Source organism: Anomaloglossus baeobatrachus, chromosome 4, assembly GCF_048569485.1.
Source record: "Anomaloglossus baeobatrachus isolate aAnoBae1 chromosome 4, aAnoBae1.hap1, whole genome shotgun sequence".
NCBI classification, from domain to species: Eukaryota; Metazoa; Chordata; class Amphibia; order Anura; family Aromobatidae; genus Anomaloglossus; species Anomaloglossus baeobatrachus.
Window position 1 is genome coordinate 695,770,283 of NC_134356.1, and position 14,883 is coordinate 695,785,165.

The 14,883-nt window shown below is 51.4% G+C and overlaps 1 protein-coding gene across 1 annotated transcript in view; it reads right to left on the bottom strand.

Annotated features, from left to right (window-relative positions):
- The window catches only part of LOC142302171 (NXPE family member 3-like), a 162,882-nt gene extending 148,455 nt beyond the window's left edge, over positions 1 to 14,427 (bottom strand). Inside the window, exon 1 of the mRNA XM_075343254.1 lies at positions 13,942 to 14,427. Coding sequence (XP_075199369.1) covers positions 13,942 to 14,379 — 438 coding nt within the window. The 5' untranslated portion in view covers positions 14,380 to 14,427. The remainder of the gene's footprint in view (positions 1 to 13,941) is intronic.
- Between the last annotated feature and the right edge of the window lie 456 nt (positions 14,428 to 14,883).

The following is a 14,883-nucleotide window of genomic DNA, read 5'->3' on the forward strand; positions in this document are numbered from 1 at the left end:
GGGAGGCGAGTGTCAGGACGCGTTGTCATGGCAACCGGTGTGTGAGTAACAAGACTCAGCGCACACTGCGGATTGTAATGGTGACCAATGATTCACTGCGTCCCTCCAGAGGGAGGGAGACAGAGAGCCAGATATCACCAGGACAACCATAAATACAAACAAATATCAATTACAGGAGGTTGTTAAACGGGTGGAATCAAGCACTTTAAAGGGAGGGCAATATATCAGAGAAAACACATTACATTTAAATATCAGTGCATAATAATAAATACATGTGAAAAAATAATAATGAAAATATTATAATAATGAAAATTGAATATATATTATATATACAAAAATGTAGAAAAATATAAAATATAAGATACATACACGTACATATATGTATGCATACATTCACATACACACACACATAGACACACACACATTCACATGTATACACACATACTATTAAAACCGGATGTGTAAGAAGTGAGCTTATGGATGGAAAGAATTTTCATGGTATATCCCCTTTCATTCTATTTTGTTCATGTTTTTTACTTTGTTGATGAATTTTCTCTGCACTGTCAAATTGTCACGTACAGTTTAAATCATAGAGTGACAGCGACACATGTTTGCATTGGCTGTTGATTTTCAAGATTTCCATGACTGTGCTGCAGAGCTGTGTGGTTTGCATTCACACTGTTATCATCTGCATTATCTGTGAGGCTTCAGCTAACAAGGGTATTCAGGGGGGTAATGTGTTTTGTCTATGTTTAAGTAGATAACTGGGAAGCTCTTGTGATGCGCCACTGGTAAGTCGTGTTCGCACACACACACACACACACACACACACACACACACACACACACACACACACACACACACGCACAAACACACAATTACTGCTATGCAGAGGGATTAGCAGGTAGTAGGCAATAGAATAGATTGTTCAATTATTTAAATTGTATGCATGGTTCTTATTGTTTGTTTTGGTAAAGTTAAACAATCATTTATCAACCCAACTGCCTAGAGTCCTTTTCCTGTTGCCTGGTTTTGCTGCATACTGGGGAGCCCACCCTGTACACGACTTAAAATGAAGCATAAGTCGCAATGTGAATTTCACTGTGCTACAATGAGGCCTAGCATGCCTGTGCAACCACCGCCTGCCCCTTCAAGTGCATCTGCGTGCTTTTCATCCTCTGTGACTGTGGGGACAGCAGTCTCACATGGTTTTTCACACTGAACTTCCACCCCTTTACACGCAACAGGGAGTGTGATTGGCAGGTCATCACTTGTTTTGTTAGTGGAAACAGAAGGTATTGTTGAGCTGTCAGACATCAAGAAAACCAACATTGGATGCAGGCTACATTATATCCACGCCTGCACCTTCGTCACAGATTGCCTGGACTACCTGCAGTTAATAATTGCATTCCAGAAATGGAAAGGAGTGTAGAATGCACATGTGTTGTACCTTGCTTGGCAGCAAAGGAACACTAACTTAGTATTACAGACAATTTTAGGAAGGCAGAAAAAAAGTCAGCTCTTTGGGCAAATTAAATAGCGTGGCAAAAGTGGACAGGTGGGTACAGTGGCCATGTTCTGTGGGTACCAGGACAGTAAAGGAAGCCTCACTTTCTATCCCTCGGAATGATCAAAGAATTCCCTGAGTTTGCTATAAAATTAGCGTAGCAAAATGTGCATGAGGGTGTAATGCAGAGGTGCTAGAAATAGCTTGGCACCAGTGGGACACTAATGGAGTACAACAGCCACTTCTTGTATGCCACTAAATGGCAGCATTTTTTGCTATTATTATAGCTTATTAAAAACAGAGCAGGAGGGTGTCATGCAGAGGTGCTAGAAATAGCTTTGCACCAGTGGGACAATAATGGAAGTCCAACAGCCACTTTTAGGATGCCACTAAGTTTCCTCAGTGTTTGCTAGTATAATGGCTTAGTAACAATGAGTTTGAGTGTGCAATGCAGAGGTGCTAGAAATAGCTTTGCACCAGTGGGATACTAATGGAAGTCCAACAGCCACTTTTAGGATGCCACTAAGTTTACTCAGTGTTTGCTAGTATAATGGCTTAGTAACAATGAGTTTGAGTGTGCAAAGGGCAGGAGGGTACAGTGGCAGGGTTGTGGGTCTGGGTAGAGGAAAGGAAGCCTGCCTTTCTATCCCTCCTAATGGGGAAATGCAGTGAGGAAATCCCTGACCTTAGCTACACAGACGCTGTCATCTTGTGTAGCTGTTAAACTCTGTTTTCAGGACCTGTCACCTATGGCTCTGACCCTGCCGGTACGAGCCCTTACAAGGACTAATAGAAACTTCTATCCCTATTCTGTATAGCGCTGTGTATAGAGCGTACACAGCAGTATCGGAGACAGGAGCTGCGCCAGCGGTGACTGACACCAAGACGCAGAAGAGATAATGGCGTCCGGATGGGCAGATACTCGTTTTTATAATGCAGGGACATGTGACATGGACATCCTATCACACATGCCGTTGCTTCTCTGGCTAAAAGTCCACTTAGCTGTGTGTGTGTCTGGGATTGGCTGACATGCTGGCCCGCCCCACTACACGCGCGCGCTTAGGGAAAGAAGACAAGGAAAAAAAAAAAAAATGGCGATCGCCATTATCCATACAGCAGTGATCTGAATGCGCTGTTCCCGCACACTATACACTGAAATTTCATAATATAAATAGTGTGAGTCACAGAGTGACTTACACTATTACAGCGGAAAGCAAGCTGGTAATTAGCTTGTCTTTTTGCTGCTAGAACCGTTCTCGAACGTATCTAGAACTATCGAGCTTTAGCAAAAAGCTCGAGTTCTAGTTCGATCTAGAACAGCCCCCAAAATCACTCGAGCCGCGAACTGGAGAACCTCGAACCGCGAACCGCGCTCAACTCTAGTAAACACATACCTCTTTAGAAATATCTATCAGAGAGGTTTTAAACCTCTTTCCATACTCCTGGTCAGGGTGAGTGAATCCTGTCTTCTCACCGAGTACTCCTTGCTGGAGACGTCACAGTCCCTTCACCTTGACTCTTACCAGCTGAGTACGGTCAGCTCACACACCTCTGCATGAGTTTCCTTCTTGAAGGCCTAGCAGCCCTCACACTGACCACTTGCCAAATAAATGCTATCCATCTTAACAGGTGATACACACCCATGGGCGGAGGTATATGGATAGCCAGGCCCATTTCTCCGGCTATCCATACAACCTGGCCCTGACATGCCCTTGTAAGACTTATGGCACTACAAGTACCAGAACAGACATCCAGATTTACACCACTTTTGTGATACACACTGTCTGTCTTGTTACATACTTCCTTCCTCTGCCTAAAGTTTGGCACCTCTCTTTACCAAAAAGTAGAGTCTTTCTCTGACTTTGAACTTCATCTCCTAAAACACAGTCTGTCACTGTAATTGAAGGGAATCTGTCAGCAGACATTTGCTATCTTATCTGAGAGCAGAATAATGTAGGAAAAGACATCCTGATTCCAATGATATATCACTTAGATTACTGGGTGCAGCCGTTCTGACACAATCACAGATTTTAGTTTTAGGATGTAGCGGAGCTTAAAAATCTGCCCCCACCCCCACCAGGCTCTCTGTGTACATATCTATAGACAGAAGTGGCAAATGACAGAGAGGTTCAGAGTCGGACCTGAGCTCTAATGATAAAGCTACTGAAGTTTAAACTGACATTAAAGGTAAACAGAAAAAACACACTCTGTGATACAAGACACATGACTGCAATTTGTATGTTAAACCTTTCAGCATGTTGTCTCCAGATTACATAGCAAAAACCTGCTGACAGATTCCTTTTAAACTCTTTCTGTTAAGCGATGCCCCCCAGACTCAGTCTTGGCAGCTATTATGTAAGCTCCTTTGTCAGACCTCCTCCACAGTGACATCTCCTATCATTAGTGTGGCAGCGAGACTCTCTTCTGCTTGAATCTACTGTCTGGTCTGACTCGGGGTCATCATGGACACTATTAGGGCTACTGTCTGGGTGGTTTAGCATCATGCGCACAGAGGAGTTGCCATTTCTATATCATTCGCATCCTCTTCTTGAAGATCTACTATGGCTTTGTTTCCTTTTACTGTAGGACCTCCTTACCCTGACAGATGAGGCAACACCTTCATCAAATATATCACTCTTCTCATTCTCTGGGCCCCGGCCCAAACACGGTTGTCACCTTCTACCAATTTGACTATGTTGTTCATTAATCTTTCATCCTTCCAGATTTAACTGTTTCACTTCTTCTTGGTATGCGAAGGGACATTCTAGAAAAGGGGTGGGGAACATCTGTCCCACGGGCCACATGCAGCCTGCCATGAGCTTTCATGCGCCCCCCCGGGCAGTTTCCTGGGGGCGACAGTACTCGTGCCGTCACCGCGGTCTTGCAGGCCGCTGGCCTTTTAAATCCACAGATTGCTGCTTGTGTGCATAAATGTGTTCTCCTGCCGGCCAGTGCCAACGTGATTAGGACTTACTTTGTGGGCGGGTTTAGCGCTCTGCGCTTCCGACCCACAGCAACCTAACAGCTTCCAGTGTTGTGTGCCCACCCCCTGCTCTCCGGCGCTCTGTGCCCGCCTTCTCCCGCCTGCACTCCGGTGTTGTGAGTCCGATGCTATTGTGTGTCCAGCGCCCACCCTCTGCTGCTGTGTGCCCCATCCAGTGCTCTGTGCCCCTCCATCCCAGTTCTGTATACCCTCCCCCAAGTTGTGTGAAACCCTTTGCGCTGTGTGCCTCCCAATGCTGTGTATCACCCCAGGTTTACGTCGTCATCCCTCCTTCAGTGATGTCAGGGCTCCCTCAGTCCTGTGTGAAGCCCCCCAGTCCTGTGTGCAGCCCCCCCAGTCCTGTGTGCAGCCCATTACCCAGTCCTGTGTGAAGCCCATCCCCTAGCCCTATGTGCAGTCAAACCCCCAGTCGTGTGTGCAGCCCATCCCCCATTCGTGTGTGCAGCCCATCCCCAGTCCTGTGTGCAACCCATCCTCCAGTCTTGTGTGCAGCCCCCCCGTGATGTCTGTGCCTCCCCCCAGTGTGATATCTGTGCTCCCTCCAGTGATGTCTGTTGATGTCTGCGCACCACCCAGTGATGTCTGTGCACCCCTCAGTGATGTCAGTGCACCCCCCAGTGATGTCTGTGCTCCCCCAGTGATGTCTGCACTCCCCCAGTGATGTCTGCTCTTCCCCAGTGATGTCTGTTCTCCCCCAGTGATGTCTGCGCTCCCCCAGTGATGTCTGCGCTCCCCCAGTGATGTCTGCGCGTCAGCCCCTCTTGTAATGTGTATGTTCCCCTGCCCCTCTTGTAATGTGTATGTGCCCCTGCCCCTCTTGTAATGTGTATGTCCCAAGCCCCTCTTGTGGTGTCTGTGCCCCAGCCTGCCTTGTGGTGTCTGTGTCCCAGCCCCCCTTGTGGTGTCTGTGTCCCAGCCCCTCTTACAATGTGACTGTGCCCCAGCCACTCCTGAGGTGTCTGTGCCCTAGCCCCGCTTGTGGTGTCTGTGCCCCAGCCCCCCTTGTGGTGTCTGTGCCCCAGCCCCTCTAGTGATGTGTATGCCCCCAGCATCTCCTGTCATGTGTATGCCCCTTGTGTCTTCTGTGATGTGTATGCCACCAGTGTTTCCTGTGACGTACACATCACATTGGAGATGTTGGGGGCATATACATCAGATTGGAGATGCTTGGTGAATATACATCACAGGAGGGGCTGGGTCATTTACATGTACCCAGCCCCTTGTGTGATGTATGTGCCCCCAGTGTCACCTGTGATGTATATACAGCAGTACCAGCGTCTCCTATGTGATGTATATGCCCCCAGCCCCTCCAGTGATGAATGTGCCTTCAGCCTCTCCTGTGATGTATATACAGCAGTCCCAGTGTCTCCTATGTGATATATGTACTTCCAGCGTCTCCTGTGATGTATATACAGCGTCTGTTATGTGATGGATATGATTTACCAATCTTATTATCACAAAGAGTTGACTGTGCTCCAGCCGGAGACAAATCTGAAAAAGCAGCTGTGAGAAGAAACATGATTAGTATCAACAAACATCACAGCCGCACCAAAGAGAAGCCGCTACAGCCGCCATATTAGGGGTGAGTTAATTAATTGATTTACCAAATATAGCAGGATCATTGAAAAATTGATAATTTTGTGCAGTCCCCGAAGGTTAGTAGAAATTTCCAAATGGCTGCCGGCATTAAATCTCTTATCACTACTAACACTTCCTGAATAGCTGCGGTCAACTGCTTTGTACTCTTTAAGTGTCTGGTGACTTCTTCATACCATAGCATGATCATCCGCCTTGTACACACACATCGTAGGTGCATGTCACTTAGAATGGCCACCCGCTTCTCTGGCTCATTTGCAGACCACCAATTGATTTGCCCCTGGGGAAAGATACACTTTACATGCTTCTATGGCTTCCTTACATTTTTCATATACCGCCTCAATGGCAAAGGCTCCTTTCTATGGGCACATTCAACATGCACTTAAAACCAGACTGAAGCCTTTACCTTCAATTTTCTCTAGGGTTTGCAGGAACTTCAGAGGTACTCTCGCACTCCAACTCCTCAGTCTCATGTTGTTTGGAGTCTTCACCATTTTTCTTGTCAGATTTACCTTCCTTACTGCACTTTCTTGTCACTTTACTAGAGTCACAGTTTACATTGCAGTCATTGTCATTCACCCTGCTATCCAGGACCAACATGTCCCCACTTAGCCAGGTATTGGCTCTCTTTTCTGGAGCTACCCCATTTTTAATGGTTTCATCATTGTTTACCTTTTTATTAGTTCAACTGACCATGAGGAGTCCCATTATTCTCTTCAGTGACCCCTATCTCAGGATTGTCAACCTTAGTACACGCTATCTCTTCCTTATTACACACCATCATACCACAAGTAATGTCTCGGGCGGGGAGGGCGCTGCGCTCACCACACTCGGGTCCGGCTCTGGGCTGCTGCTTGCTCGCCGCTGCTTGATGGCTCGAGCGGTGGGCCGGATCCGGGGACTCGAGCGGCGCTCCTTGCCCGTGAGTGAAAGGGGGTAGTTTTGGGTTGGAGGGTATGGTCCGTGACGCCACCCACGGTTTGTGGTGAGGTTGGACACCACCGCTGCTAGTGACGGGAATCCCGGGAGCGATGGCGGGGAGCAGCTTGGATGTTGTTTTCCCCCTCGGTGGGTAGGGGTTGGTTGTCCAGGGACCCGGTGTGGTATGACGGGGGAGGCAGTGTTGGCGAGATGCAGGGTCGCGGGGGCAGCGCGGTGCCAGATGGCACGGTGGTACTCACTCAGCCAATGACGAATACAGAGTCTCCGGTAAAACAAACGGCTGGATGGACGGGTTCCGCAGCCGGCTGCGGTGGTCACTCCCGGACGGGTGGTGGTGGCTGCCTTTCCCTGCACCTGTGGTGTGTTTTCGGCCCTGATGGCTTGCCACCGGTAACCCGCTCCCCAGCTTGGATAGATGCCGAGGGAGCCCCTTTTGCCCGCAGGCTCTGACCCTGGGAATTGTAACCTTGGCGGTGACTGTATTTCCCTTCTCGGTTTGGACGGTTGCCTTCAATCGGGTCTTTGCTGCTGGGAAACCCCGGAGGTTCTCGTCGCTAACGGATTTGACCGGTTTAACGGTGACTCCAAGCCTGGTCAGGGTCCGTAGGCCCTGCCGAATGGTGCTGGTGTGGCGCCCTGGGCAAGCCAGGACGTCACAGGAACTACACCAACACACCCCACACCCCGGTCAGGCACACCTAAGTCAAACAAAATCCTTGTTGCCTCCCTCCAGGGGCTGATGTTCACACCAGGGGGTGGGCCAGGCGGTTGGTCCCGCCCACCGAGGAGTTCACAGTCCTGGAGGCGGGAAAAGAAAGAGTTCGGTTTTAGAGTTTGAAGTGGAAGGAAAGTGGTAGAGGAGCAGACAGAAAGTGGTCCGGGTGTGTGGCCCGGACGGAACAGCAAGGTTGGCAGACGGTGGTGACCGTCTGCAGGAGAGGCCTATTTGAGCTAGCCGTAAGGACCGTGGACGGGCGGTGGCCCGGCGGTACCGGACCGGTACGCAAAGAAAAGCCAGCACCATCCGGCAGGGGCTTACGGACCCCGACAAGGCTAGGAGTCGCCGTGAAATTTGTCAAATCCGTTAGCGAAGGGACCCTCCTGGGTTTTCCAGCAGCCAAGTCCCGAAAGAAGGCAACAGTCCAACCGTTAGAGGGAAACACAGTCACCGCCAAGGCTAAAGTTCCCAGGGCCAGAGCCTGCGGGCAAAAGGGGCTCCTTCAGCACATATCCAAGCTGGGGAGCGGGATACCGGTGGGAACCCATTGGAACCGTACACACTACACAGGTGCAGGGAAAGGCAGTCACCATCAACCTGCCGGGAGGAGAAACACCGCAGCCGTCTGCGGGACCCCTCCATCCAGCCGTTTGTTTTACCGGAGACTCTGTGTTCATCATTGGCTGAGTGAGTACCACCGTGCCGTGTGGCACAGCACTGCCCCCGCGACCCTGCACCTCACCAGGCCCTGTACTCCGCCTGCCATCCATCCCTACCTCCTCATCAGGCCCCGGGACAACCAACCCCCCTACCCACGGAGGGGAGAACTAACATCCAGGCTGCTCCCTGTCAACGCTCCCGGGATCCCCGTCCAGAACAGCGGTGGTGTCACCAATATCACCACAACCGTGGGTGGCGTCACGGACAATATCAAATCCCCACAATCAATTCCCCCCCACCTTTTCACTCACGGGCGAGGAACGCCGCTTGAGTCCCCGGGATCCGGCCCACCGCTCGAGCCACCACCGAGCAGCAGCAGCAGCTGGACCCGAGCTGTGGGAGAGCGCAGCGTCCCCTCCTCCGCCCGCGACAACTTGGCATCACAAACAGGATCTTACCACTGTGCTGTCTGGTAGAGGTGCGCCTTGTGACCGCCGGAGGTGTCCGGCCGAAAAATTTGAGAAGCCGCCATCTTGGGCGCGAAAAATTCCCGCTCGAGCGTCTCCTCGAGCTGTGGAGGCATGAAGGCCTAAACCCCGCCCCTGTAAAGGAGGAGCCGGAAAGAGACTAAGGGGGACTGATGGCGTCTGGCCGCATGTAGCTCGCGGCTGTGGAAGCAGGGACGCCGGGACCCCGCGATCTGCTGAGCCCGGCAAAGGATGTCTGCCCCACCCAGCTATGCGGAGGCTACCGAGCCGGTGCCCGGAACAGCGGCGTGGCTGAGGGCCCGAACGGCAGGGATCTGCCGACACTACCGAAGTCAGATATGCATACTGATGGAACAGTGGACCGCGGAGGTGGAGGAGGTAGCTGCAGTCGCCCGGGTGTATGGAATGGAAGCAATGATGGAGGAGCTGGTGAGTGACCCACGCCCCTGTGTCCCCGAGGGACCGGCCGTTGCGGCTGAGGGACCCGGTCTACCCCTGGCCCCCATGCTGCCCCCGTCTTCCCTGCCCGTGCACCGCGCGGCGCCTGGTCCATCTGGCGTACACCCCTTCATGGCATGGGCCGAGAGAGTGGCGAGCCCGGAGGCTGTGGCAGCTGGCGGCGACCCGCCTGGCGCAGGGACAGATGAAAGCGACTCCGGACCGGACACAGAGCCTGTTTCCGAGGAAGACGAAGGGGTTGTGGCCCTGTGTGACATGGAGGCCACTTATATCCCCCGGAGTGGAAATAATGGGTACCGTGCGGCCCTTCCCCGTCGTACCTGCTATGCGCTGGAGGGGCTGATCCCCGTGTTTCTCCACCCGGGACCGGCTGAGGATGATGAAAGCGAGCAGTGATGGCAGCGGAGCTCCGCTGCAAGTTGTCCCCGTTGGAACCACCAAAGTACCGTTTTGAAAGTTTTAAAGAATGATAAGAAAAGAATTAACCGAGATGTTACCTGATTTTCAACCCTGATTAGAACCGGTCGTTGCCGGCAACTGTTGTCCCCGTGGGGACTGTTTACAAGTTATGCGTAGAAACTACTACGGACAAGCCCGAGAACTGGCAGAGCAACCACAAACTTGTGGTGTGTAAATAAATATGTTTTTATGGCTTTACCGTTACCGCCTCCGGAGAGGCTGATTTGGACGATGGGCCTGGAGGAAAGAGATGGCCCAGGCCCGCCACTACCGCAACCGCTGGCGATCCTCCGGGGGTTTCAGGGGCTCCCCATGGACATGGGTCCCCTGAAAAGGACAGAACCCACTCGGGTAACTTGTGCTGGACGGGGGTCAAGGGTTGCTGCCCATTTGCTTAGGGGCAGCATCAGGGCCAGGTTGCTTGGGTGGGAGAGAGCGGAAGTCGTTACCGTTAGCAACGTTTAAGAAAATTGCCTCCCGATGTGGGAAGAGTTAAAATACTTGTATTATGTGTTTTACCGTTTATCTCTTTTCAGTTGTGAAAATAAAGCCTGTGATGGACAGGCAGCCCGCGGACGGTCTGCATTTTACTAAGGGGGAATGTGGCGCCCTGGGCAAGCCAGGACGTCACAGGAACTAAACCAACACACCCCACACCCCGGTCAGGCACACCTAAGTCAAACAAAATCCTTGTTGCCTCCCTCCAGGGGCTGATGTTCACACCAGGGGGTGGGCCAGGCGGTTGGTCCCGCCCACCGAGGAGTTCAAAGTCCTGGAGGCGGGAAAAGAAAGAGTTCGGTTTTAGAGTTTGAAGTGGAAGGAAAGTGGTAGAGGAGCAGACAGAAAGTGGTCCGGGTGTGTGGCCCGGACGGAACAGCAAGGTTGGCAGAAGATGGTGACTGTCTGCAGGAGAGGCCTATTTGAGCAAGCCGTAAGGACCATGGACGGGCGGTGGCCCGGCGGTACCGGACCAGTACGCAAAGAAAAGCCATCACCATCCGGCAGGGGCTTACGGACCCCGAAAAGGCTAGGAGTCGCCGTGCAATTTGTCAAATCCATTAGCGAAGGGAACCTCCTGGGTTTCCCAGCAGCCAAGTCCCGACAGAAGGCAACAATCCAACCGTTAGAGGGAAACACAGTCACCGCCAAGGCTAAAGTTCCTAGGGCCAGAGCCTGCGGGCAAAAGGGGCTCCTTAAGCACATATCTAACCTGGGGAGCGGGTTACCGGTGGGAACCCATTGGAACCGTACACACTACACAGGTGCAGGGAAAGGCAGTCACCATCAACCTGCCGGGAGGAGAAACACTGCAGCCGTCTGTGGGACCCGTCCATCCAGCCGTTTGTTTTCCTGGAGACTCTGTGTTCATCATTGGCTGAGTGAGTACGACCGTGCCGTGCGGCACAGCGCTGCCCCCGCGACCCTGAACCTCACCAGGCCCCGTACTCCGCCTGCTATCCATCCCTACCCCCTCTTCGGGCCCCGGGACAACCAACCCCCCAACCCACGGAGGGGAGAACTAACATCCAGGCTGCTCCCTGTCATCGCTCCCGGGATCCCCGTCCAGAGCAGCGGTGGTGTCACCAATCTCACCACAACCGTGGGTGGCGTCACGGACAATATCAAATCCCCACAATCAATCCCCCCCCCCCTTTCACTCACGGGCGAGGAACGCCGCTCGAGTTCCCGGGATCCGGCCCACCACTCGAGCCACCACCGAGCAGCAGCAGCCGGACCCGAGCCGTGGGAGAGCGCAGCGTCCCCTCCTCCACCCGCGACACTGGCTTCTCTTCGTTCCCCGGTTCGGTACCGGCGGGCCACCACCCGACCCCGGTCCTACGGTTCCGAGTCGATCGGCCTCTCCTGCAGACGGCCACCACCGTCTGCCAACCTTGCTGTATGTGCCCGGGCCACGTACCCGGACACAGTCAGACTGCTCCTCACTAGCCACTTACTCCTTCACTCTAACCCTAACTGACTGACTGACTTCCTTTTCCCGCCTCCAGGACTGTGAACTCCGCAATGGGTGGGGCTAACCGCCTGGCTCCACCCCACCTGGTGTGGACATCAGCCCCTGGAGGGAGGCAACAAGGATTTGTGTGTGCGGCTGATGTGCCTATCCGGGGTGTGGGGTGTGTTGTTGCAGTACCTGTGACGTCCTGGCTTGTCCAGGGCGCCACAGTAACACCTTCAGCCTCCTGCTTTAGTGAAGCTTCCTTACGGCTGTTCCGGATATTACCTGAGTAACCAGACACATTCCCCATCTCACACAAGTACAAAAATACTTCACAGTCTTGGTCTATTATAATACGATGTAGTTAGTCTGGTACTACATCCATGTCATGGTACACCTTACCCGTTACTGTCATAATGAACACTCCAGCCATCAAATATTCTTTACTGTCCCCATAACCACCGCTGATTTTTATTGTCTCTCCTGGAATTAAATCAATATTGATTGTGGACATTACCAAGGACATCATGCTCTCCAAGTCTAATAACCCAGTCACACATTCTCCATTCACCTGCATGGAACACTCTTGGTGCTCCTCTCTGCTATGAAAATACAGGCTGAATGTGCATAGAAAAATACGGTTGTTCCCTGTTATAGTACATCATCCCCAACACAGCTGCTGTTTTGAACTTGGGATGTTCACCCTTCTTTTGAGCCACCACCTCCTTTGATGCAACTGTGGCGCCCCTGAGGCTTTAGTCGCCACAGGGTACTGCACCTCACTTAAGGTGTGGTACTTTCCTGGATCCAGAGGAGGTTGGTACCGGTTCCACACACACAAACTCAGACACACAACCAGGTTGCCCTCCTCAATGGGGACTGGACTAGGGTCGGGTTTTAAGGCAGTCACCAAACATGAGGGGCAACCACCCACTAGTGAAAGGGACCTGAGGGAGAAGCAGCCACTAGGGGGAGTGAGGAGCCAACACTAGAGTTATGGAGTTCTCCAGCAGGAGAGGAAGGCAGCAGACGGGTTTACCGGTGGCTCTGGTGGGACACGGGAGTCAAGACGGTCGCCTAAGGGAGAGCTTCATTGTTCCCTTGGGACCAGCGCAGCACAGGGTGCAGAGCCCTAGGGTGAAACATACTTTAAATTGGATCACCAGAATCTCCAGGACAGGGGGATTGTAGGCCCCTCTAGCCACCAAGTTTCCCAGAGCACAGTGCTACACAGGATCTGGAGTCGTGATCCATGTCCGGCCCCACCACGGACCCGCGGCACCTGCTTATGGGACGGGAGACAAGAAGTCAAGAACCGGGGTCTCCAAGTAGCTTCAGGACACGGGGATTCATATCTAAATTCACAAGCAGGAATGGCCCATAGTTCACCGTACCGGGTCTGACTTCCAAAGGATCCGGGATCGACTGGGGCCCATCACGGTGGTGATCAATATCTTCCGGGCATTCTAAAGAACTGTGAGTAAAACACCTGGAACTGCAGAGACTGTGTCAGACTTTTGATTGCCAGCGCCGCCACCCCATGCCTCAGCCCTGATGGCCACTACTCCCCTCATCATCCTCACCTGTGGGGAGCAGAACCATCTTTGCTGGTACTACCATCTGCCCTGGAGGACAGCGACAGCAGCAGCAGCTATTTCCCTGGCAGCATACCGGAGGTGGAGTCACGAGACAATCCTCCTCACCCTCATCCACTACTACCCTCATCCTCTCCACCACCCATCCATCCTACCCCTTTTATTGTACACCTCGAGGACACGAAGCCGGGCAGGGCCACCCATGCCATCCCAGACATGACATCACCGGCCCGGCAACGAGTATTTAAGCCCTGCCCTGTGGGTGGTAGACAACCACACACACTGACCTGCACGTGGTTCCTTGACAACCCTTTCATTTCTTTTGAATGCACTGCTCCACTCATGGCCACTACTCTGTTCCAAAAGTCTCCATGGATCCGCTGATCCACTGCAATTGCAATATCCTTATATATGGCCATATTATGGGAGTAATATCAATTAATAATAAAAAGCAATTCTTTATTTTTAAATTTCTATTGCTGAGTATTTTTGGAAAATCGGCATATTAACTAGATGGCCACAAACAAATGGGTTTAATTCGTTGCCTACATAACTTTACCTGATCTGGTCGTGTCTTTCTTTTTTCATGTAGAATTGCAATGGCTTCACTGGAATACATGAGCTTTATGGAGACCATGGTCTCACCAGGCCACTGAAGAATGAAGGAAGCTGTGTAGGAGCCATTGTGGTGGTCTGTCACGGATCCACTCACTCCAGCTTTAAGGCTGGGGGAATGAAGTTTTGAATGGAAAAAATCGCCCCCATAGCTCTTTTCCCGACCTTTATGGTCTTTGGTTATGATAAATACCTCTATCTTTTCTCCCACAAGATAGGTAGAGCGGGGATGGAGTGAGGAAAAAGTGGACATTTTTGGGTGGGTGGAGAATTCCAAAGTAGTATTGTCCGGGGGTAGAGGCCATTCCGTCAGCTTCAAAAGAGTGTGAAGTTCCTCATCCAGTTGGGTTTTCCTTGGGGATGTTCTAGATATTGAGGCCATTAAGTAAGTGTGAGCTTGTGAAGAAAATTGTGTCCATAGTAATCTGAAAATAAACTGGGAAAGAGACAACAAAGTGAAATTAAGAGGTTGACAAATCACTGGAGATATAACTTTCTCATCACTGTCCAACGTCTAATGATTTATCAGTTAGTAGCCATCTCTCTCCTTAGGCTTGTTTGAGAGTGTCCTGTCTGCAGGTTCAGATTGGAGGAAGATACTATCAATCTCCAACCATGATGAGATAAAGTGGCAGCTTTCCTTTGGGAAAATACTGTAGGTGTTCTCACCAGAACTCTAATTTCCTATCAATCAACTTCCATAAAGGAACCAAAATTGCAACTCAATGGCTGTCAATTTGTTTAGACAAAACAGTAGAAAAAATACACAACAAAACCTCATTATACTCACTTCAGCCCTCATGTGTTCTAGCATTGCAGAGCTCTGGCTAATCCTCCGCTAGTCCTCAGCTTGGTCATATCTTTCCTATGACCCTGGTCTTCACTC